The 25,093-nt window shown below is 39.2% G+C and overlaps 1 protein-coding gene across 1 annotated transcript in view; it reads left to right on the top strand.

Moving 5' to 3' along the window:
- LOC127640162 (N-acetyl-beta-glucosaminyl-glycoprotein 4-beta-N-acetylgalactosaminyltransferase 1-like) overlaps positions 1-25,093 on the top strand; it is a 251,321-nt gene that overhangs the window by 218,125 nt on the left and 8,103 nt on the right. The window contains exons 9-13 of the mRNA XM_052122584.1: positions 12,099-12,165; positions 19,024-19,170; positions 19,646-19,755; positions 22,453-22,553; positions 22,967-23,040. Of these exons, the coding sequence (XP_051978544.1) occupies positions 12,099-12,165; positions 19,024-19,170; positions 19,646-19,755; positions 22,453-22,553; positions 22,967-23,040 (499 nt within the window). The remainder of the gene's footprint in view (positions 1-12,098; positions 12,166-19,023; positions 19,171-19,645; positions 19,756-22,452; positions 22,554-22,966; positions 23,041-25,093) is intronic.

Consider the following 25,093-nt stretch of genomic DNA (forward strand, 5'->3'; position numbering starts at 1 on the left):
TGGTGGGCATGTTCAAGGAAGCTCTGTGGCAGGAGGACACTGAGAGGATGACTGCACAAGTTCGCAGCAGCTTTCTGCTCTTAAGTTTATTTCGTGCACTGTCAAGTGCTTCATCAGATTTGACGTGTTGCCGGTCTTAGCAGCAATTACAGTGGGTACGGAAAGTATTCAGACCCCCTTAAATTTTTCACTCTTTGTTATATTGCAGCCATTTGCTAAAATCATTGAAGTTCATTTTTTTTCCTCATTATTGTACACACAGCACCCCATATTGACAGAAAAACACAGAATTGTTGACATTTTTGCACATTTATTAAAAAAGAAAAACTGAAATATCACATGGTCCTAAGTATTCATACCCTTTGCTGTGACACTCATATATTTAACTCAGGTGCTGTCCATTTCTTCTGATCATCCTTGAGATGGTTCTACACCTTCAATTGAGTCCAGCTGTGTTTGATTATACTGACTGGACTTGATTAGGAAAGCCACACACCTGTCTATATAAGACCTTACAGCTCACAGTGCATGTCAGAGCAAATGAGAATCATGAGGTCAAAGGAACTGCCTGAAGCGCTCAGAGACAGAATTGTGGCAAGGCACAGATCTGGCCAAGGTTACAAAAAAATTCTGCTGCCCTTAAGGTTCATAAGAGCACAGTGGCCTCCATAATCCTTAAATGGAAGACGTTTGGGACGACCAGAACCCTTCCTAGAGCTGGTCGTCCGGCCAAACTGAGCTATCGGGGGAGAAGAGCCTTGGTGAGAGAGGTAAAGAAGAACCCAAAGATCACTGTGGCTGAGCTCCAGAGATGCAGTCGGGAGATGGGAGAAAGTTGTAGTAAGTCAACCATCACTGCAGCCATCCACCAGTCGGGGCTTTATGGCAGATTGGCCCGACGGAAGCCTCTCCTCAGTGCAAGACACATGAAAGCCCGCATGGAGTTTGCTAAAAAACACCTGAAGGACTCCAAGATGGTGATAAATAAGATTCTCTGGTCTGATGAGCCCAAGATAGAACTTTTTGGCCTTAATTTTAAGCGGTATGTGTGGAGAAAACCAGGCACTGCTCATCACCTGTCCAAAACAGTCTCAACAGTGAAGCATGGTGGTGGCAGCATCATGCTGTGGGGGTGTTTTTCAGCTGCAGGGACAGGACGACTGGTTGCAATCGAGGGAAAGATGAATGCGGCCAAGTACAGGGATATCCTGGACGAAAACCTTCTCCAGAGTGCTCTGGACCTCAGACTGGGCCGAAGGTTCACCTTCCAACAAGACAATGACCCTAAGCACACCGCTAAAATAACGAAGGAGTGGCTTCACAACAACTCCGTGACTGTTCTTGAATGGCCCAGCCAGAGCCCTGACTTAAACCCAATTGAGCATCTCTGGAGAGACCTGAAAATGGCTGTCCACCAACGTTTACCATCGAACCAGACAGAACTGGAGAGGATCTGCAAGGAGGAATGGCAGAGGATACCCAAATCCAGATGTGAAAAACTTGTTGCATCTTTCCCAAAAAGACTCATGGCTGTATTAGATCAAAAGGGTGCTTCTACTAAATACTGAACAAAGGGTCTGAATACTTAGGACCATGTGATATTTCAGTTTTTCTTTTTTAATAAATGTGCAAAAATGTCAACAATTCTGTGTTTTTCTGTCAATATGGGGTGCTGTGTGTACAATAATGAGGAAAAAAAATGAACTTAAATGATTTTAGCAAATGGCTGCAAGAGTGAAAAATTTAAGGGGGTCTGAATACTTTCCGTACCCACTGTATCTTGTCGCAAATATTGCATCGCGTGCTGTTGGCATCGAGCCTGGTGAAATGTAGCCACACTTTTATCTTTGCCACATCTTTTACATCTATGGGTGTTGGGACGCATACACACGCCTACAGCCTCGCATGTGAGCCATATCTCTGGTTGCTGGTTCGATCCCCACAGCCACCACCATTGTGTCCTTGAGCAAGACACTTAACTCCAGGTTGCTCTGGGGGGATTGTCCCCATAATATGGGCTCTGTAATTGGATTTGGATAAAAGCGTCTGCCAAATGCATAAATGTAAATGTAAAATCTAGTGTACATGTATTGCGTTACTACCCGGGATTGTCTCTGGTCATAACCGGCGTAAACTAGTGTTTTTCCTTGATGCCTAAACACAGCCAATTACCGGCACTTTTAGATTTCAGAAGTGCCATGGTTTTAAATATTGTTTTTAATTAAGAAATGTGATTGATTACAGGGTTGAAATAATGCAGCACTTTATGTTTCTGGGTGCTTCTCAAAATAACTTTTCTTTAGGTTTGGGTTGGGGTGCAGAGTTAATCAAATATGCATTCCTGTTGACTGTATTGCATCATTTACAACTAAAACTACAACTCGCTTTTGTCACCACCCTGTGGACATTTCACCTCAACAACACTTCCAGCTTTTGTCCCTAGGGGCAGAAGTGCACATTTCAGTTCAAATGACAGAACATTTGACCCATAGTCATCAAATTTACAGTGTAACCAGTCTGATGTCAGTGGCGACTGCAGCCATAGTACTTCCGACCTGCAGTGGAAAATATTATTTCTTAAAGTGCAACAGTAACCTAAAATAATAATCAGAAAATATAATCATAATTTTCAGGCATATATTTCCATATATTCCATTTCTGAGAATGATTCAGCTATTTTCAGTATGTTGTGTTACAGTTCTATTGACTACAGTACATTCAATATACTCTAAAAATTTAGATCTTAACAGCAACTGTTGCAAAAGATAAATTTTAACACTTGTATTACTGACCACCTACATTTACACACTTATTCCAGTATAATTAGCTTCTGCGGTAGCTCACCTGATAGAGTGCAGGATTATGAAGTGTGCGGTTCGAAACAGTCAAGCACGCAAGTTACCATGTGAGACAAGAGTGTCATAGAAGTGACACGAAATTACATGGTTGCTTGAGAAAATGTGCTTTTAATTTCTCATTTTGTTTTTGGACACTATCGGTTAGGTTTAAGTGTTGGTTTAGGATAAGTTTATCTTGAGTTTAGAACCAGGGTTGCACTAGGCAAATTGATGCTCTATGCAGAGCTCCATGATCATAGGACGGGGAAGGGGTAGTTTCTAGGCACGGAGCAAAAGTGCGAGCGCCAGGCGATCTTCCGTGTTCTGCGACTGCTACCAGGTTCTTGAATAATGTATAACGTGCAAGTAAGGGAGCAGATGGAGTTTCTGGTGCCCCCTTGGGGTATGATGATGTCCCCTAGGGAGTAGGTGCCCTACACCCTGATTATGACACCATTTCACTCGCTGTTGGTGCCCCCTGCTGGACATTTCACCAGGAAACTGCAGCCAAGCATGTAATAAGGCACGTCATTTATTTTTGCGAAAAATTTTGCCATGGTGACGTAATGTTCATCAGACAAGTGAATGTATATTTAACAAAGTCCAGGTTGTATTTTCTTTTACCTTGTGTAGTTGTGCTCTTGTTTTTTGAGGATGAGGGCGTCTGATACTTTGACTAACTTCTACAAAGTGACAGATGAAATACAGTACGTCGTTTGTTTGGAGAAATGGCCTCTGACGTCAACAAAAAAACGATATGGAAGCGTTTCTCCTCTCCTTTAAAAGTTGATAAGCCTATGTATTTAGCTATTCCAACTATTCATGATTATATGGCTTGTTGTATTTTATCATTTGCGTTTACCATTGTTTTTTTTTTTTTTCTGTCATTCATGACCCTATCAGAACAGACCACCGGTTGCGAACCACTGGTCTTGCCAAAACTTTCGATAAGACAAACCACATCATAAAACTGTTCTGTCACTTTGAACATTTCTGTCAGGCTCAGAGCAGAATAAAATGCTACTGGAACCACTTGCTGTCTTCTCACTGTATTGTTGAATTTGGTTGTTTTCCTCCCTTGTATTGATTTTGTCTCTTCACTTTGAATGCTTCAGGCCAGTAAATCAGACCTGTGTCTCACTGTAGAAATGTCACCAGAGACATGAGACGGTTCAAAGACACGAACAACTAATTCAGAAGAACATATATACACACACACACACACACACACACACACACACCTAGCTTTCTTTACACATACAGTATAAAGGCTGTTATTGTTCTTAAACTTAACTAATTGCTAATGCATGCATCACTATTATTATCGCTCATGCTTAGAGTTTGGGATTTGAACAAGGGCAAAGCCCTACATTTTTTGTCATCAAATATCATATATTTCACTTGGAAATAAAATAGTTTGCGAAGATACTTTCATGTTTGTCCATATAGGTCCTACTGTATATGTCATTATGTGTCTCAAACAAATCAAATCAATTTAAAATTCTCACTGCAGTCAGACTTTGGTTTGGGATCCATATTCGCTGACATCAAAAACAGTTTAGCAAGAGGAATATTTAAAAGACGGTTCTGAAGTGAAACAAGTTGAATCATACTGTTCAAAGCACTTCTGTACTTCTGAAAATCTGAAGTGCTCTTCAAACCAACTCTTCTGGTTTATACTGTATATGCCAGTCACTGACGCTCGGTTAACAGAGACTGTGGTGTCTCTGTGGGTGCTGTTTCAATCGCTCTCAAATTACTGACTGCTTCTGAATGTAATTTTTGAATCTAGATCTGCCTGTGCATTTACATGTGTCTAAATTTATGAGTGTGTGATTCATCTGCAATATAGGGAACTATTCTGTCTCCTGGATGATTTTAAATAAAAAGAAAACAATCACTCTTGTTTTAAAGGGTAGATTATAATAGCTTTAAACTAATTAATTACATGGTATGCCAATTTATTAATCACAATTGATCACATATACAAATATTTGCTTAGAAAGCGCCTCAAATACAAATAATTCAATAAATAATGATTAAATACTTATAAATAGTTATATTTAAATAATTATAAATAAAATATATATAAAATATATACAAATTTAATTTAAATATATAAAAATATATATAAAAAATAATAATATAGATAATTAAAATGCATTCCATTATTAATCGTGGCTCACGAGTAAAGCATTCAAAGTTGTGTTTGTTAACATTAGTAAATGCATTATGAACTAACATGAACTTACAATCAACAATTTTATTTTTATTAACTAATGTTAACAAAAATTAATAAATGCTGTACACAATATATTGATAACGGTTTGTTCATGATCCCTAATGCATTAACTAATATTAACGAATAGAAGCTTATTGTAAAGTTTTACCAAAAAGATAATTGACAAAGTGGCTTTAGTATACAGTATTTTGTTTATTTCCATATTATTAAGCTTATGTCATCTGCCTATCATTGGCCAACAGTTCACACAATCCATTTTGCAATTGAATTTGTCATTCAGTCTGAGATAGATTTATAATGACGCGTCAATGCACACCTGCATCATATTTTTGGGCTTCAGACGCTTTTGGAGCATCTCGTTTGCATTGCGTCGTAAACACAAATTTTCTTTTGTGTCAAGTTAACCATAGTTTGAAGCTTAGGGTTAGCAATTTGGCTCATATGTCTGTCTGTGCTGGTCTGTCCTCAGTAATGTTATGTGAGTTTTTGCGTGCGTGCTTGTCCCATAATTCAAATCCCTTAAAAAAACATACAAAACAGTTTTTTTTTACATGTAAAAATGCCAATAGGTGAGGATTAGGTTTAGGGGTAAGGTTAGGGATAGAAAATATAGTTAGCTCAGTATAAAAAACATTTGTGGAAAGTCCTTGTAAACCATACTGTATACAAGTGTGTGTGTGTGTGTGTGTGTGTGTGTGTGTGTGTGTGTGTGTGTGTGTGTGTGTGTGTGTGTGTGTGTGTGTGTGTGTGTTAAAGTGGTTTACGAGGAAATTGTTTTTAGATTATAAACTGGTCATTACAAGGGTTTTATGCTCTAAATGTGGTGTATGAGGACATTTCTAGTATCACCATAATTCAAATCACTTAAAAAAATATTCAAAAGGATGTTGTTTTTTTAAATGTAAAAATGCAGAAAGTTTTTTGTGAGGGTTAGGTTTAGGGGTAGGGTTATTGAATAGAATCTATAGTTCATACAGTGTAAAATTCATTATGACTATTAAGAGTCCTCATAAGGATAGCCTCACCAACGTGCACGTGTGTGTGTGTGTGTGTGTGTGTGTGTGTGTGTGTGTGTGTGTGTGTGTGTGTGTGTGTGTGTGTGTGTGTGTGTGTTTTGCTGTGGAAAATGGCCTGTCTCCCCTTATTACAAAGAGCAGAAGTGACATGATAATTGTGCCATTAATGTCATTAAAATAATTATTGCTTGTTAGATTGTAGTTGTAAGTGCCGCTGAAGAAGCTACCATTGATGTGTATGTGTTTCTTATTTCCTGCTGTGGATTGTTTTGTATTGAGTAGGTCGATCTCTTGTGTGAGGCAGACCGTGTAGAGTTTGAAAAATAGAGTAATGAATATCTATGCAGATTTTCATCCATCCTTCTTCCAAAGTCTCTTTAAGGCAAGTCTGGTCAATTGGCAGCCGTATTTGTAATGTCCTGTTCTTGTTGCTGATGGCACGCTGCACAAGTGTTTGTAGCTTGCTAGCCTGCTTAGCATTGCTTATTTTTATTCTTATAAGTTCATAATTTTATCCTTTGCCATTTTACCACGTGCTTCTGGTTTTTCTGCTTTTCTTATGTTTCATCTGTGTTTATTATACCATGCGCATTTTTCTTTTTTTTTCTTTTTCCCACTTCTGCTTGATTACATTTCCTGTCTCGACTGCGTGCATTCGTTTTCTCCACTGTGTTTTACACAGATTATTGCTTCAGTCTCAAACATCGATCTCAAACCCTGTGCGCTCAAGAACAACCATAACAACAACAAAAAATTGCGGTAAGTCATGGCATCCACTCATGGTATTGCTTCCTGCATTACATGCTGAATGTTTACTATAACTTCTTCCATCATCAGTGAGGGATTCACATGTTATAAATATAAGGAATAAGTCAGGCTGATGGAGAAGGTTAATGAGCTAGAGGCACGTATCCAAACACTCGTGGAGGTCAATTAGAAAGAAGCAGGCAAACTGGTTAATCCGAACATTTGCTAGCAGCCTTGAGACGTCACATAGGTCACATAAACTACAACACATAGAGTCTGTATCACTTTGATATCATATAGAGACTGTGTCTGTTCTCTGAACTTCCAAACACAAAACTCTCACTAAATCATTTAGAAAACATTTGATTGTCAAACTTGAAGAAAAAAAAAGGAAGATAAACATCATATAAAGGTAGGGCTAATAAACATTAGATCTCTTTCTACCAAAACACTAATTGCAAATGAAATTATTACACATCATAATTTGGATGTGCTCTGTTTAACTGAAACCTGGCTAAACTGAATTAATATTAGTTTAGTTTAAATGAAGCTACTCCCCATGTTTATTGTTATAAACATGAGCCTCACCTGAAGGGTCGAGGAGGTGTTGCTACAATTTACAGTGATGTTTTTGGTATTACTAAGAGGTTTAAGTCTTTTGAACTAATAATGCTTAATATGACATCATTATATATAAATACATTTTTTTTGTCTTTTGCCCTTGCTACAGTATATAGATCACCCATGCCTTACTTTAGATTCCTTGGTGAATTTGCCAATTTTTTATCTGATCTAGTAGTTAATGTAGATAGAGCTTTAATTGTTGGTGACTTCAAAATTCACATTGGGATTAGCATTTATTGATATTTTCAACTCTCTTGGTTGTGACAGGTCCAACTCATTGCCTTAATCATATGCTAGATTTAATTCTGTCATATGGAGTTGATGTTGATACTATAGATCTACCGCAGAGCGATGACATCTCAGATCATTACCTCGTCTCTTGTGTGTTGCGATCAGCTAATGTTACTCAATCTACACCACGCTATCATTCAGGTAGAAGTATTTTTTCAACCACTAATGATAGCTTCACTACTAAACTTCCAGAATTGTCTCACATACTCAGTAAGCCAAAAAGTCTGAAGAACTTAACAGAAAATATAAATACAGTCATCTCTAGCACTCTTGATATTGTCGCTCCCCTTCAATTAAAGTAAATTAAAGAATAAAGCCTTGCACCGTGGTACAATGATCACGCTCATGCTCTCAAGAGAGCAGCTTGGAAAATGGAGCACAAGTGGAAGAATACAAAATTAGAGGTATTTTTCGGTGCATGGAAGGATATTGTCAGTAGCTACAGACAGGCACTAAAAGCTGCCAAGTCAGTATACATGTATTTTAGCATACTCATAGAAAATAACCACAACAATCCTAGGTGTTTATTCAGGACTGTGGCTGAATTGGTTATGAATAAATCATTGACTGAACCAGATATTCCGTCGCAGCACTATAGTAATGACTTCAAGAATTTCTTTACTGATAAAATTTTAATAATCAGAAATAAATTTGGAACTATGAAATCAACTGTCACAGCACTTCAGAAACTAGTGTCTCATAATTTTTCTCACAAGCAACTTCAATCCTTCACTGTCATAGGTCATGAAGAGCTAACAAAACAAAAAATCAAAAGCCACAACATGTATGTTAGATCCAATAACACCTGAGCTCTTAAAAGAGGTATTCCCAGTAATCTCTTAATCTCTTCTTAATATTATTTACTCCTCGCTATCTGTAGGACATGTACCCAAGAAAGATTCAAATGGCAGTTTTCAAACCGCTTATTAAGAAGCCACAGCTTAATCCTAGAGAACTGGCTAATTACAGACCAATTTCAAATCTACCATTTATTACACATTTGTATGTGTAAATGAGGAATTGTCAAATCAAACAAAAGTTAAGTATGGAGTGCCACTGGGATCAGATTTAGGACCTCTCCTTTTCTCCTTGTTCATGCTTCTCCTGGGAGGTATTATCAGAAATCATGTAATAAGTTTCCACTATTATGCTGACGATACCCAACTTTATATTTCTTCTAAACCCAACGAAAATTCACAATTCTTCAAATTAGTAGAGTGTATCAATGAAATCAAAGATTGGATGGCCAGAAATTTCCTTCTACTCAAGTCCAACAAAACAGAGGTACTAATGATTGGACCAAAAACCTCTAAAAATAAGCAGCTAAAATATAATGTGTATCTCAATGGATGTACCGTTACATCATCTTCTTCAGCAAATAGCTTTTAATAGCTGCTATATTTGATACCAATCTGTCCTTTGAAAATCTAATTTCCAATGTTTTAGAACAGCATTCTTCCACCTGAGAAATATTGCTAAATTACGACACATGCTCTCTATTGCTAATGCCGAAAAATTAATTCACAAGGTCAATAAATAAACTTTAATTGGTTCAAAATGCAGCTGCGAGAGTGCTGACTAGAACCAAGAAATACGATCAAATTAGCCCAATTTTACCAGCGTTACATTGGCTACCTGTTAAATTTCTTATTGATTTAAAAATTCTGTTAACTGCATACAAAGCTTTTAATTGTCTAGCTCCACAGTACTTAAGTAACCTTCTGACTTGCTATATTCTGTCACGTTCATTACAATCACAAAATTCTGGCCTGTTAATAGTTCCTAGAATATCAAAATTCACAAAAGGAGGTAGATCCTTTTCATACTTGGCTCCTAAAATATAGAATAGTCTCCCTAACACTGTTCGGGATGCAGACACACTCACTCTGTTTAAGTCTAGACTAAAGACTCATCTATTTAGCCAGGCATACACCTAATTTATCCATCAACTCACATTTAGACTGCGTTAGTTAGGTCTGCCAGAACCAGAAACTTCCATCATGATCTATAACTCTGCATAATATTGAATGGCTTCTATGCTAATATTATACTTTCATTTGTTTCCATGTTTCCTTGGATTCATATACCGAGGTTACCAGAGCCTGCCAGATCCAGCTCCGTTCCTGCTTGGTGTCGGACTCCACTGCTACGTGTCGCTGAGAGATAACAACAAACTTCAGCCGGTGCTAGCCAGACATCACTTCAGTTTTTTGACTTCAGGGGATGAACTGATGCCAACATTAACTGTAAGACATTGGATACTTCATATGCCACTGGACCCCATCGAAGCGCACTGAATGCCGTGCAGGTTGAACTGCAATGCACCTCATCGTTTATCTTTGCCTGCATCACATTTGTCTATTGATGGACTACACTCTTGAAATGGAGTACATAGACTATCATATAATTGACAACAAAAGCCTTCATCAGCCAACCAACAAAGGACAATGCATCTATGTGAACTTCTGCAGTTAATCCAGGATGAACTTCAAAGACATTAGTCATTAATCTTAGTTCATAAAAATAAATAAATAAAAAATTATAACACTGGACCATAACTCTTACTTATTTTACAAATGCAAAACAATGACTTGCACTGCACACTTGGCTTTAAATTCATGTTGTTTAGACAGAGGGGAACTGGCCCCTACAGTGAGCCTGGTTTCTCCCAAGGTTATTTTTCTCCATTACCCTATATCTAATGGAGTTTATGTTCCTTGCCACAGTCGCCTTCAGCTTGCTCAAAGGGGTTCTAAATAAAATTATTATTTAATTATTTAATTTCTATAAACATTTTACAATTATATTTAATCAAACTACACAATGATCACTGTAAGACATTATAGATATTACAGTTTAATTTGTTTGTTTTTGTTAATGCATGATTTCCTGTAAAGCTGCTTTGAAATTATGTGTGTTGTGTTAAGTGCTATACAAATAAAAATGACTTAACTTAATGTCTTCAGGCAGCTATATCCAGTCAAGTACAGCTCCTTTCTACTTGAACAGGGAATGACTGTTTGTCAAATTACATTTCGAAAACATATTTCATATCAGCAATAAAATCTGACAACAATGGTATCATATATTGTGCATCCTTTGCTAAATTAAAAAAAAAAATATTATACTGGTTTAGCTAATCTACATATCGGTTTCAGAGTAAACAAACAGGCCATTGGCTGTTTTAAGTGTAAGGGGCCGTTCACACCAAAAGCGTTATTGAGCTAAAGAATAGCCAGATGCAATGCAACAAATAGAGCATGTCTGGAGATGCTTTTTTTGTGTACAGTTGAAGTTCTTTTTTACTTGACATGGCCTAAAAATTATATACATATAGTGCATGTTTACATGGGGTGACGTTTCCTTATGAAAATTAACCATTGTTTTACTACCTTAACCATAGTTAAACCATGGTATTTGTAATAAAATTATTATTACCACAAAAATAGCCATGGATAGTACATACATGGTTACTACAATATTATTATAGTTAAACCATGGTTAATGTTTGCAAGGGTTAAACAAATAGGATGACAACATTAAATTGAACAAATTTATGTTTAATTTACATGAATAAACTCAAAACCCCCCTATTTTATATAACTGAAATTAAAATGAACAGCAACCATTAACTAAATATTTTGATTCAAGACAGGTGTGAATAGCTAATTTACGTACACTGTCCAAAAGAACTGACTCACCAATTTCAATCATAGTTTCCAATGCTAAATATAAGGGAATCTTTTATGATAATCGGTTCATTTAAATGAACTGTCCAACCTGACTCACTAAAATGATTTGGTGCTGACAAATTTTGCATTTGTTTACTGCCTCGGTCCAATACAATGTGGCATATCCAGCGTTTTGTGATGCTACAAACTTAGCAGGGTAATAGTAGCGTCACAAAACGCTGGATTTGCCACATTCTACTTTAAGTTAGTTACTCCCTAACATTGATCAATACAACACCAAAAGCATACCTGACGGCACATTAAACTGTTCAATCTTTTTGTTTGTGGCTGAAAATTCCATTGAAGTTGACATGACTTTGCCAGGAGACTGAAAATAAACCTGTCCACACTGACTCCTGAACATTGCATAAAGCCAGCCAATCAGATTCAAACTGGCAGTTTCAGCCAGGTCTTTAGCAGTTTTATTTTGGGCCCTCCCCATACTGTTTCCACAAAGCACACAACTCTCTAAAATGTAATTGTATGCCATAGCATTCAGATTTCTCTTCATTGTAATGTAATGCACATCAGATGGTCAGCGATTGGCCAACTGTATCTGTGGCTGAGACTACTCTTTCTCTAACTCTCTCTCCCTTTTTCTTTATTACAGTGGCGCCCTTTCCTGCCAGGACTCAAGTATGAAGTCATCGATTCCACCTACATCTCCTTGTACACGGGTAACCCTCCCTCCACAACAAACATCACCCATTTTCAAAACTAACCAGCATTGACGAGCAATTCAATTGCCGCCACTCCTTCACGGTTTTAAGCAGTTTGATCACTTTTGTCTTTGATATAATTTTTGAGACGCATAAACAATTTATGAAACAGTCTTTGAGATCAGGGTCACCGAGAGCAAAGAAAACGTTGTGTCGATGAGTTGACACTAGGGGGTCGCTCCTGCGGAGCCCAGACATCCTGATCTTGAGAAAAGGCCAATGGAAATTGGCGTGTGGAATTTGCATGCCACTCCCCCTGGACATACGTGTATAAAATGAGTGACGCTGCAAACACACATCAGGTATCGCACTGAGGAGCCCAGCCAAAGAACTGGCCATTTCAGCGGTTGGTTTAGTGTTGTGACAGGAGGGACACAACGTCTCGTTCCCTCCATCAGGGAATGGAGGTTACATCAGTAACCGAGACGTTCCCTATCTGTCACTCACTCGACATTGTGTCGATGAGTTGACACTAGGGGTCTCAATGAAAAATGCCACAAGAGCTGAACCGAGTTACGCAGACTGGTGGTGTGAGACGGACAGACCTCTGTGTGCCTCGTAACCAGCGCAGCAAGCTGTCGCATAACTACCCCAACACACTGGCAGGTATGAAGCGGTCCCCTGCACCTAGGGGAACGGCTAACTGCTCAGAAGTATAAGGACTGGCTGGCCCAGCCGTGGCCTTCTCTCTACTGTTCTCCCCAAAAAGGAACAAATTCGTTCAGCTGGGGGCCAAATATATGGTCCAAGCCGGGGTGGTGTTCCTCCAAAGAGGAGGACACCGCGGAGACCACACCCGGCCCCGAGGTCTTACCGGTTAGGAGTGGAAGTTACTACAAACACGGCGACCAAGGACAGGGGGCCCTCTGCCCAAGGAAGACGCGGTTTACCGGCAGGGAAACCATTTTGCAGAATGTACATCCCACGGGGTTGCCTAGGGGACAACCAGCACATGTGGAGCACTTACCTCAGTACGCGGGCCTGGGTGACGCCCGTACTGGGGCGGCAGCGAGCCTCTCCGAAGACTCCATGGCCGCTAGGCTAGGGAGGAAGAACATCCAAGGTTCACACTTCTTGCGAACGCAACTGGGGAAAGAGCGCTCGTCTTTGGCTCAAGGGAGGGGAAAGGCGCTATGCACAAGCGATACACTCGGCCAGCTGACCAGAACTTACCTGTTTGTGTCACCTGATAACACACAGGATGAATCTGGCTCAACCCTGAGGTTATAGAACCTTGCAAAGGTGTTAGGTGTTGCCCAGCCCACGGCTCTAGATATGTCTGCTAGAGAGGCGCCATGGGACAATGCCCAAGAAGCCGCAACACCCCTGGTAGAATGGGCTCGTAGGCCAGCAGGGGGCGGCACGTGCAGGGCGTGGTATGCCATAGTGATGGCATCGACGACCCAGTGGGCGATCCTCTGTTTGGAGACAGCGCTTCCCTTCCGCTGTCCACCGAAGCAGACAAAGAGCTGCTCAGAGCTTCTAAAGCTCTGCGTTCAATCCAAGTAGATGCGAAGAGCGCGCACCGGACACAGCAACGCCAAGGCTGGGTCTGCCTCCTCCTGGGGCAGCACTTGCAGGTTCACCACCTGCTCCCTGAAAGGGGTCATGGGAACCTTGGGCACATAGCCCGGTCGGGGTCTCAGGATGACGTGAGAGTAAGCCGGACCAAACTCTAGCCACAGTTCGCTGACAGAGAACGCCTACAGGTCCCCTACCCTCTTGATGGAGGTGAGCGCCGTCAGGAGGGTGGTCTTCAGGGAGAGGGCCTTTAGCTCTGCTGACTCAAGGGGCTCGAAGGGAGCTCCCCGAAGGAACACGGAGAGGTCCCACGAGGGAACGAAGCGCGACCTGGGGGGGTTTAACCTCCTCGCGCCTCTTAGGAACCACTGCATCATGATGTGCTGATGTGGCGGCTACATACACTTTCAAGGTAGAGGGGGACAGCCATCCCTCCTACTTTTCCTGCAGAAAGGAAAGCACTGATCCAACTGCGCATCTCTGTGGGTCTTCACCTCAGGAAGAACAACACTGAGCAAACAGACGCTATTTCAGGCCGTAAAGGCGCCTCGTTGAGGGGGCCCTCGCCTGAGTGATAGTGTCTACCACCGCGGGTAGTAGGCCACCTAAGTCTCGGGCCTGGGCCAGACATGGAGATTCCAGAGGTCCTGTCACGGGTGCCAGATGGTGCCCTGTCCCTGAGAAAGAAGGTCCTTCCTCAGGAGAGTGGAAGGTCCGAGCCTCCACTCTCTCCTGGGCGTAACCTGCCGTGACAGCGCGTCTGCTGTGCTGTTGAGGTGGCCCGGGATATGAGTGACTCGCAGTGACTTGAGCCTGTGCTGACTCCAAAGGAGGAGATGGCAGGCAAGTTGTGACATACGGCGAGAGCGTAGGCTGCCTTGGTGGTTGATATACACCACCGTTGCTGTGTTGTCAGTCCGGAGCAACACGTGCTTCCCCGAATCAACGGCAATAGCCTCCTCAGGGCAAGTAGTACCGCCAGCAACTCAAGGCAGTTGATGTGCCAACACAGTCGCGGGCTGGTCCAAGGGCCGGCCACGACGTGCCTGGGGACCTGGCCTAGGGGAACCCCTGGTCTGACTAGGGGCTGAGAAAGCGGCAACAAGCCTGTGTGTTGACGCGGCGGGCTGTGGCGGGGATGATGTCGGTGTTGGCACCGCAGGGGTGTTTTTGCAGCATCAGTCCTTTTATACCCGTATGTCCGTCTTGGGGGGGGGGCGGTAGCATGCAAATTCCACATGCCAATTTTCATTGGCCTTTTCTCAAGATCAGAGATGTCTGGGCTCTGCAGGAGCGACCCCCTGGTGTCAACTCATCAACACAATGTTGAGTGAGTGACATATATGGAAATGCTTTTTCGGGAGCGTTGAGATGATTGATGGAGTTTCCTGTCTGTGGTCTTTGCGCATGGAATTGTACAATCAGAATGAGCTTTATTGCAAAGTATGATTACACATACAAGGATTTTGTCTGGGTGACAAGCTTCCAGTGCACAACAATAGAACAACAAGACAGAGATAATAAATAAAATAAAAAGTGAAAAATTAAGTATATACAGAAATACACAATAAGACTCTGTGTGTACAAATACAAATCTGTTATATACAGATAGTGCAAGGGAATGGATGGCAGAAAAGGTAGGGTATGTTGGATAAATATAAATAGACATAATTATTGCTCAATGGGGCAGTTTTAACTATTCATGAGATGGATATAATGAGGGAAATAATCTGTGCCTGACGGTGCATCCCAACGGACCTGGAATGACTATATGTATTACTCACTATGCCTCTTTTTACAGCATTTCATTTGGAAGTTGTTTTCCGTTTCCTAAGTGGTAGGCTAGAAGACTTTTAATAGTGTCCTTCTGAGTTCAACTCAAAATTGATGAGTTTAGTGTCCTAAATTTCCTTTTAACACAATTGTCAGTATTAATGCCCCGGGGTGAAGCAACATTTTAAATGTGCTTAGTGCTGTTGTAACATAAGTGAAAAAGAATGAGTCTGAGAGAAAGAAGAACAAGGTTATAAAGTCTCAGATGGGTCTTTCTTGCCCTCAAAGGGAGATCGGGCAGCTAGTGCTAACAGCCAAAGCTTGCAATCGTTGCCATGGCAATTGTGCTGACCTTCATGCTGGCATTTCGGAAGTGTCTTCGGTACAAATGCCATCTTGCGACACATTGCGTTTTTTATTGTCATATGGATTTTTACATTCAGACAGCAATGAGATAATCTGGAGATCAAATTGAGACTCATGATTAAGTCTTTTGGTTCTCATATTTCTCTTGTGAGAAAAAAAAAGTATGTCCTTTCGAGTTTTAGATGAGATTTCAACAGTGTCTTAATTTCAGTCTGAACTCAAACATTTCACATCAAATTCTTCTAAAAGCAAATAATCTGAGATATGCAGTACAGATAACTTTTTCGGCTCTTAACTCTTACTTTGTTTACAAGTGTTCCATTTGTGTCTATTTTCATTTCATCTATGACATTTTAACATTTGCAGCTTAATGAAATAAACTAAGGCTGTAGTGTTGGAAGCAATGGTCTGTGGGATATGTGTCTCTAGGCAACAGGACTGGAGAAAGCCATCCCTCCAAAAGATTGAGATTTATGCTTGAATGCCTCACACCAAACGAATCTTGACTCAAATTTGGGTGTTTCTCATACAAAGCTATTGGCTTCAGAAGAGTTGTAATGTACTTGTAATACTTTAATGGTGCTTTTTTTCACTCCTTTTTGGGGCTTAACAGTGTAACTGCCATCCACTTTAATTTAATAGAAAAGAGCAGCTCGTACATTCAGTGAGATTTCTTCTTTTGTGCGCCATTGAAAGAAAGTAAGCCATACAGGCTTGGAAAGACAATTACGTATTTTTTATTTTTGGGCGAACTGTTCCTTTAACCATAGATTACTACAAGTGGACAGTCCTGAAATAATAATATACAGCAACCAGATTTTGATAATGGTGTCTACAAAATATAAGTGATTAGAACAGAGCCTCATTGGTAAGTTGTTGGTTTGGCATTAGCAGTATTATAATATTAAATACTTGAGTGTATTCCCTTTGGTCTTGTTGCTATCTTTGTTTTGATTCTGCCGCTGGTTCTGACATTCATGTGAACTCTTCCTTTGAACATGACACACAGCTTAAGCACTTCACTGCATTCATCTCACACACATTAAAGAGACGAGTGTGTGTGACAACAGCCACCTCTTCTATCTCTCTTTACATGTTAGTGGATGGCACCTGTTTGAGGCATACATCAAAGCGTGTGTGTGTCATCTGCATGGAGGGGCTCTGCTGGTCCTCTTCACTGGAAGGTTGGGACCGTTGCTTGTCACAAAGACACTATTGTCTCTGTTGTGGAGTGACCCACATATTAGCCAGGCATACAGCTGAAAATATCTCTGTCTGTCTGTCTGTCTGTCTGTCTGTTCAGCTATCTAGCTAGCTAGCTGCCTGCCATCTGTTTTTTACACCTGTCTGTCTATTTAGCTAGCTGTCTGTCTGTTTGGTTAGCTAACTGTTTGTCTATATATCTGGCTAGCTGTCTATGCACCTTAGTATCTGTCTGTCTGTCTAGCTAGCTAGCTCTATGTCTGTCTGTTTATCTGACTGTCTAGCTAACTAGTTGTCTGTCTGTCTGTATGTCTGTCTATCTGGCAAACAAACTGTTTGGCTAGCTAGCTGTTTGTCTGTCTGTCTGTTTTCCATCTGTCTGTCTATTTAGCTAGCTGTATGTTTGTTTGTTCATCTGTCTATCTAGCTAGCTATCTGTCTGTCTATTCAGCTAGCTATTTGTCTGTTTGTCTATCTGTCTAACTAGCTGTCTATGCACCTTAGTATCTGTCTGTCCGTCTAGCTAGCTAGCTCTATGTCTGTCTGTTTATCTGACTGTCTAGCTAACTAGCTGTCTATGTAGCTTGGTATCTATATGTCTGTCTGTCTAGCTAGTTAGTTAGCTAGCTGTCTGTCTGTTTATCTGTCTGTCTAGCTAGCTAGTTGTTTGTCTGTTTGGCTAGCTGTCTGTCTGTTTTTCTGTCTATCTATCTAGCTAGCTGTCTGTCTGTCTGTTTGTCCATCTGTTTTTCTGTCTATCTATCGATCTAGCTAGTTGTTGTCTGTCTGTTTGGCTAGCTAACTGTCTGTATGTCATCTAGCTAGCTAGCATTCTGTCTAGCTATCTAGGTGTCTGTCTGTCTGTCTAGCTAGCTAGCTAGATATCTGTCTGTTTGGCTAGCTGATTGTCTGTCTGTCTGTCTACCTATCTTGGTGGCTGGCTGGCTGTTTGTCAGTCTGTCTATTTAACTTAACCCTAACCCAATCTATCTAGTTAGCTAGTTAGTTAAATAGCTGCCTGTCTGTCTGCCTAGCTATCTGTCTGTCTATCTAGCTAGCTAGTTGTCATCCTGTTTGACTTGATGTCTGTCTGTCTGTCTGTATGTATATCTATCTAGCTGTATGTGCAGCTAGATAGCTGTCTGTCTGTTTGTTTGTTCATCTGTTTTTCTGTCTATCTATCTAGCTAGTTGTTGTCTGTCTGTTTGGCTAGCTAGCTAGCAATTGCTAGGGTGTTCTGAGTTGCTGCTGTGGGGGTTGGTAGCTGGCTGGCTGGCTGGCTGGCTGGCTGGCTGGCTAGCTGTTTGACTTGACGTCTGTCTGTCTGTATATCTTTCTAGCTGTATGTCTGTCTATCTACCTAGCTAGCAATTGCTAGGGTGTTCTGAGTTGCTGCTATGGGGGTTGGTACGATGATTTTTGGTGGTTGAAAGGAAGTTTGTTGGTTGATATAGCTGGTTGAGTGGTTTTGCATATTTTTCTCATTTAATAAATTATTTTTTTTTTTTTTCATTACCAGTTATATGATCAGCATTACAGTTTGAGTGAGAAGTTGACAAGAATTATTGTTTTTCTTGCTTTATTGAATTTCTCTCACTTTAATGACAGCATGCACTCAAGCTGGCATGAACAAAACCTAATAATCATGTTATCCAGCATGATTTAAGAAGTTTGGGAGGCCAATTTGGCCAATTTGCAGTGAAATGAAATAGAAATAGTGCAGAAAATTAAATATTTCTTTGTTTTAAATCCCTCAAAAGTCTAATACTTTGTTTATTTCCAGATTTTCAGTTCTTTTGAACCCCACTCAAAGTTACATTATGGAAATTAAATACGCTGCGAATGCTTTTTCATATTGTCTTTCAAAACATTTCTTTCTGCTGTGAAATGCATGTTCATAAACAATGATTTTTCATATCCATTCATCATTCTTTGTTTTGTTTTTTGTGACAGATGAGAGCAGTTTGAAGATGAACCATGTGGATCACATTCCTCAGACACTGGCGAGTCACATCCCCATCCCAGCAAAGATCCAGACCCACAGCAGCTTACATGGCGCCGATATGCTGCAACCAGACCCCCGCGACACCTTCTTCAACAGTGAGCCTCTATGTGTCCCAGCAGATCCCCTTTTCTAGACCTCTATTTGATTCTCATCTCCATCTCTATCTACAAGGAGTGGGAATCTTGAGGCACCTTACAATTCGATATGATTTTGATTCAGGGAATCACAATTTGATTCCAAAAGAATTCTTAATGCATATCAGTTTTTTCAGATTAGATAAAGACTTTGACCAACTTCACCATCTTAAGTTTTACTGGTCCACCAGCTAGACCAGCAAAAACCAGGCAGGGCTGGCATGGATATTGATGCTAGTCTTGGCTGGTCTTTTCTGCAGGGTTGATTTTAATTCCATTGAAATTGTCTCTCTACCTTTTGTGTTTTCTATTCGTGCTTCTGTGTGATGAATAATGTATGCAATAAGAATTTTATGTGCCTCTGGTAATATATTAACTGTATCTGTGACAATACTTTGATCTCTCTCTCTCTCTCTCTCTCTCTCTCTTTCTGCAGTACCCATGATTAACCCTGCTCATCTTGAGAACGTTTTGCCCACCTGTCTGTACTCGCCAACTTATGTGGTCAAAGATTTTCCTATCGCCCGCTATCAAGGCCTGCAGTTTGTGAGTTTAATAGAACATATAGGACATTTATTCAGGTGCCAAATGTGAAACAAAAAGTAGGTACTCACCAATTTGCTGATAGTTTTTTATTAAGAAGAACTGCAACATAGAAGAGCTATAGTGTGACCAGTTTAATGGCTGCATTGGAAGTGTTTTAGCCAGATTTTTTTTTCTTAATTCACCCACCATTAGCAGGTGTAGTAAAAAAAAGTTAATTTTGGACCCCACACACACACATTTATGTAAATGTTTTGTTAAAGAGTATGGAAGAAAAGGCCTTTAAGAAACAATTTGCACCTGATGCCCTGTATCTTGATGCTGCAGTGCTCTAAGACATCTTGTGTGAATACTGCCCTCTTGTGGTTGATGAATGCAATTACACACTGTAACAATTATTTTTGTTTTTGGAATTACTTCAATTTGTAAGTTTTTTTTTTTTGTCTTTGTTTGTATGTTTTGGTGTGTGTATCCCGAAATGCAATGTGCTTGATTTGACCTTCCAATTCAAGTACAATAAATGAACCTAGAATCAATATTAACCGAGATTTTTAACATCTTCTTGACTAATTTTTTGATCAAGCTGCCAACAATTTTCAAACACATTTTAAATGAATTGGTTCAGTATAAGTTGTGCTCAATCGATAGCATTTGTGGCATAATGTTGATTAAAACAAAAATTAATTTTCATTAAAAAAAGCAAAAATCGGTATTAGAGTGAAACACTTACAGTGGAAGTGAATAGGGGCCAATTTTTTTTACGTTTAAATAAACACTGTTTCAAAAGTATAGCCATAAAACATAAACAATATGTGTGTTAACATAATTTTTGTGTGATAAAATCACTTACTAACCTTTTCTGAGTAAAGTTATAGCCAACTTTTTTGCCATGACGATATTAACGCTATTAACGCTGGAATCCCACAAAAATGATAATTTCCACAATTTAACAGCTCAAATCAGGCACAAGTTTCAAGAATCAAATAAATATGTATTTTTATAAAATTATTAGCTTCACATTTCTACCTTTGATCCCTCAAGAAATTGGCCCCATTCACTTCCATTGTAAGTGCCTCACTGTAACCTCCATTTTTGCTTTTTTAAAGTAAAAAAGGAACAAGTCTAAATAAATGTTTGTGGTTATAAACTTTATGCCACAAACTTGTATTCAGGGCCGGTCAACCCATTAGGTGACATAGGCGAGCGTCTAAGGTGGCATTACTTCAGGGGCCGATCTACCGAGGCAAATTTAGCATGTGTGTCTAACAAAATGCACACTGTGCGTTCCGATAACGTGTTGTGGTTCCCTAACCCCACGGAATATATAGACCATGTACTGAATGCCTTTTACCATTCTACACTAAATGTTTCTGTTATAACTCTGTTTGGAAGCAACAGTGAGGAGTATGGATAGTGTGATTTTAAACAAGGCCATAGGCTCCCGAGCCTCTCGGAGGCCCGATGCGTGAAATAATCACTCTTGAGTGGTTCTTCTCAATGAATTTGTCTAACGTGCGTGCTGAATCGTTTGAAGCACTTTGTCACACAGTAAGATATTAACGGGATGATTTAGAAGACAGAAAACAAAAACAATGCTGAATGAAGTCGATATTTACTTACAATTCACTGAAACAAAACCTGCAGCTGCATTCAATCATTATGTGCGAGTGCAGTCTGAACAATTGCAGGTGAAGACATTTTCAAACTAAAGGTGTATCAAGGTACTAACATTACTTGAAAGATTAAACACAATAAATGTAGGCTTCTAAATGTTCAAATGATGCTCTAAAACCAACAGAAATGAATGCTTTGGTGCTGTTTTTGAAAATGAAAATAAATAAATAAAACGATAATACCAAATAAATAAATAAAAATCACCTGGCAGAGCTCACCCTCGTGCCATCCCAGATGTGTGACTTTCTATGCTCTGCAGAACACAAATTAAAAAAATTTTGAAGAATATTTCAGCTCTGAAGGTCCATACAATGCAAGTGAATGGGTGCCAACATTTTGAATCTATAAAATCTGCATAAAGTGAGCTTAAAAGTAATCCATCAGACTCCAGTGCTTAAAACCATGTGTTCAGACGCAATATGATAGGTGTGGGTGTGAAACAGATCAATATTTAAGTAATTTTTATCATAAATTCTCCTCCCTGCCCAGTAGGCAGCGATATGCACGAAGAATGTGAATCACCAAAAACAAAATTAGGAAGCGTAGGAAAAAGTATTGGACTTAAATATTGATCTGTTTCTCACCCACACCTATAATTTAGCATCAGAAGACATGGATTTAACCACCAGAGTCGTCTGGAGTACTTTAATGTTCCCTTTTGTATCGTAAACATTTTGGCCCCCATTCACTTTCACTCTATGGACCTACAGAGCTGAAATATTCTTCAAACAAACCTTCGTTTGTGTTCTGCAGATGAAAGAAAGTCATACACATCTGAGATGCATGAGGGTGTAATGATGAGAGAATTTACTTTTTTGGGTGAACTATCCCTTTAAGTAAGCATATGTAAAGTGCTTATGTTACAAAAAAAAAACCTACTGCTTAAAATGTTTATTGTTGTATACTCCATTCTGTTTTACATATTTAAAAAAAAAAAACAGTATATTGTACAAGTATTCTATTCTGAATATCCTTTGTGAACATACTCTCAAGTTATTAACTCGATGTCTGGTACAATGTCCGCAGGTCTATCTTTCATTTGTTTATCCCAATGACTTTACCCGCCTCACACACATGGAGAGAGAGAACAAGTGCTTCTACAGAGAGTCACCCATCTATCTGGAGAAGTAAGCTTTGGGTTTACATTATAATGATGTTAATGCAAGGTCTAGTTAATGTGTTGCACATTGCAATGTGTAAATATGTCATGTAAAGGAATATAATGCATGCATAGCATTAAGTTTCAGTAGGACTCAAAATGCATGCTTGGATATTATCAAACCTGATCTGTGACAGACAAACAGAGAATTAATATGTCTTTAAAGCCAACATGAAACATAATTGTTGAAAAATAATTATAACAAAATTGTTTTTAAAATAAAATGCTCTTATGAATCTTGCACTTGAAGTAAAATTTGTCAGAATGTTGACTAGCACATAGTATGTTTCTTTAAATTCAAAGGTTTAATGGAATTTAAGACAGATATGCATCAAGTTCTTTAAATCTCTTTAATTCTCTTTCTCTCTCCCTCTTTGAAAGGTTTGGCTTCTATAAATACATGAAGATGGATGAGGAGGAAGATGACAGGCCATTCTTCTTCCCTAATCCTGATGGTAAATGTTTTTGTGTTTGTGTGTGTGTGTGTGTGCGCGCGCCCATGTGTGTGTGATCTGTGATCAGTGATCCTGAAGACAAATAATGCTTTATTACAGTATATCAGCGTATAATGACCTTGGGTTGCTGCCAGAAATTAGCTGACTGGTTAGAGTTGTAATTATTTTCGAAGGGTTATGCCATGTTCACACCAAGAATGAAACAAAAAAGCAAAACAAATCGCAGAATAAAAATGTCTACGGTAATCACACAAAGAGCAAAGTGAAAAAGCACACCGGTCATTCACATGCTTGAATGTAAGATACAGTACAACCCATCTGATAATACATATTCCACTCGCTTAAATGCCAAATAACTCGTCTGTCAAAAACAGACTGGTAACATTTTATAATAAGGTTCAGTTATAAACAAACAGTAAAAAAAATAAAATAATTCCATAGCATTGATTAATCTTTATTGATGTTAGTTGATAAAAATACAATTGTTCATTGTTAGTTCATGTTAGTTCATAGTGCATTAAGTAAGTGATAATGTACAGTCAGCCGGTTGTTATCGCAAAATATACCCAGAGAGGGTGATCAGGACCCCGATGTAAAGCGGAGGACTCTTGTATCAACCTAAAAGTTTTTATTTTGCGAAAACAACCGGCTGACTGTCCATTATCCTGCTTATTACACGGCTAATAAACAAATAAATAAATAATAGGGAATGAAACATTGATTTGCTTTGAAACTATGTAATTATGTGAGAAGAAATAAATAGCTGAATAGCTGAAATCCATCCAAATATTGGTGTTTACTGTTTATCCGTCTGACTCCAAATTAATCATTGAGTTGGAACAGTGATCCAAGAAGCAGAAAAAATGACCAGACGTCCGGTCATAATCCCTGGATGTGCGGTTGTTACTCATAAATATCAGACCGCTAGATGGCGCCATTGAGTAATCAGAATCCAGTTTTCCAGAGCGCCGTGTAATAACTAATGTTAACATATACAACTTTGGCTGTATCCGAAAATCTAAACAGCTGCCTTGCTGCCTAAAGTTTAATGGCTTAAACAACAGCATTTTTAAATTAATTTAACTTTAGTTCTGGGTAATAGTGCCTTTAACAGACTTAGTTCCTGTAGTGGGAAAGGGCCTTATATCTAACCAGACGATGAAGATTTTATTCACTTTAATGCAAAATACAAGCCATCTAATAAACAAAATTCACAATAATTTAATAAAAATTTCACTTTTGCTTTAACGCAATGTTTTAGCGATAGCATGATATACTGTAGGCATATATTTTCAGTCATCTTTGTTCTCTCGTGAATCTCTGATTGGTGTATATTCCTCTTTTCGGGATTGTAGGTAGTGTAGTTATTCACTACAAATTCCTCTATTAATTTGTATTTGGTTTTTTTGTGATTTGTGAACTCATAATAATGGGGACTTTTAATGTTCTGAAGAAGCATACAGCATTTATTAACGACTGTGCCAATCTCAAAGTAGGTCTGTCTTTAAAGGTTTATAGGCTAGCATTCATAATCAGTTCTCATTTGGAATGATGCACTGAGGTTTTTTTCCTAACAAAGGATACAGTCCTTTGTTGTAGGGAAAAATATACCTACAGGATAGAGGGGGAAAAAACTTGCTTTGTAATCAGGCAAATGTTGTCCCCAGTGTGAATAGGTCTATGCTTCAATTTGAAGTTGCAGCATGTTATTTCTGTGCAACTAGTGGTAGCAAATGGAATTTAAAAAATGGTTATTGTTCAGTTGTGCCCTAAACTCATGCAATTGGTTGGGCCAGTGTTTGGCTGCCGAAACAAACTGATTGCAGTCCGTTTGTTCCCAATAGTGGTGCAGAAATTACTCACTGCAACTTTAAAAAAAATATATATATATATATATGGCAAATATTTACTTTCAGTGTGATTGGCCTTTAAGTGGCATATTGTTTATTTGGACTATACTATATATGGTCTGTCATGGACAATTGCTAACCAGAAATGCCTCAATGTGACCTTAGATCTCCACTTATGCATTTGCCATTGTAGTGGTCAATGT

Source organism: Xyrauchen texanus, chromosome 49 (genome assembly GCF_025860055.1).
Source record: "Xyrauchen texanus isolate HMW12.3.18 chromosome 49, RBS_HiC_50CHRs, whole genome shotgun sequence".
Taxonomy (NCBI): Eukaryota; Metazoa; Chordata; class Actinopteri; order Cypriniformes; family Catostomidae; genus Xyrauchen; species Xyrauchen texanus.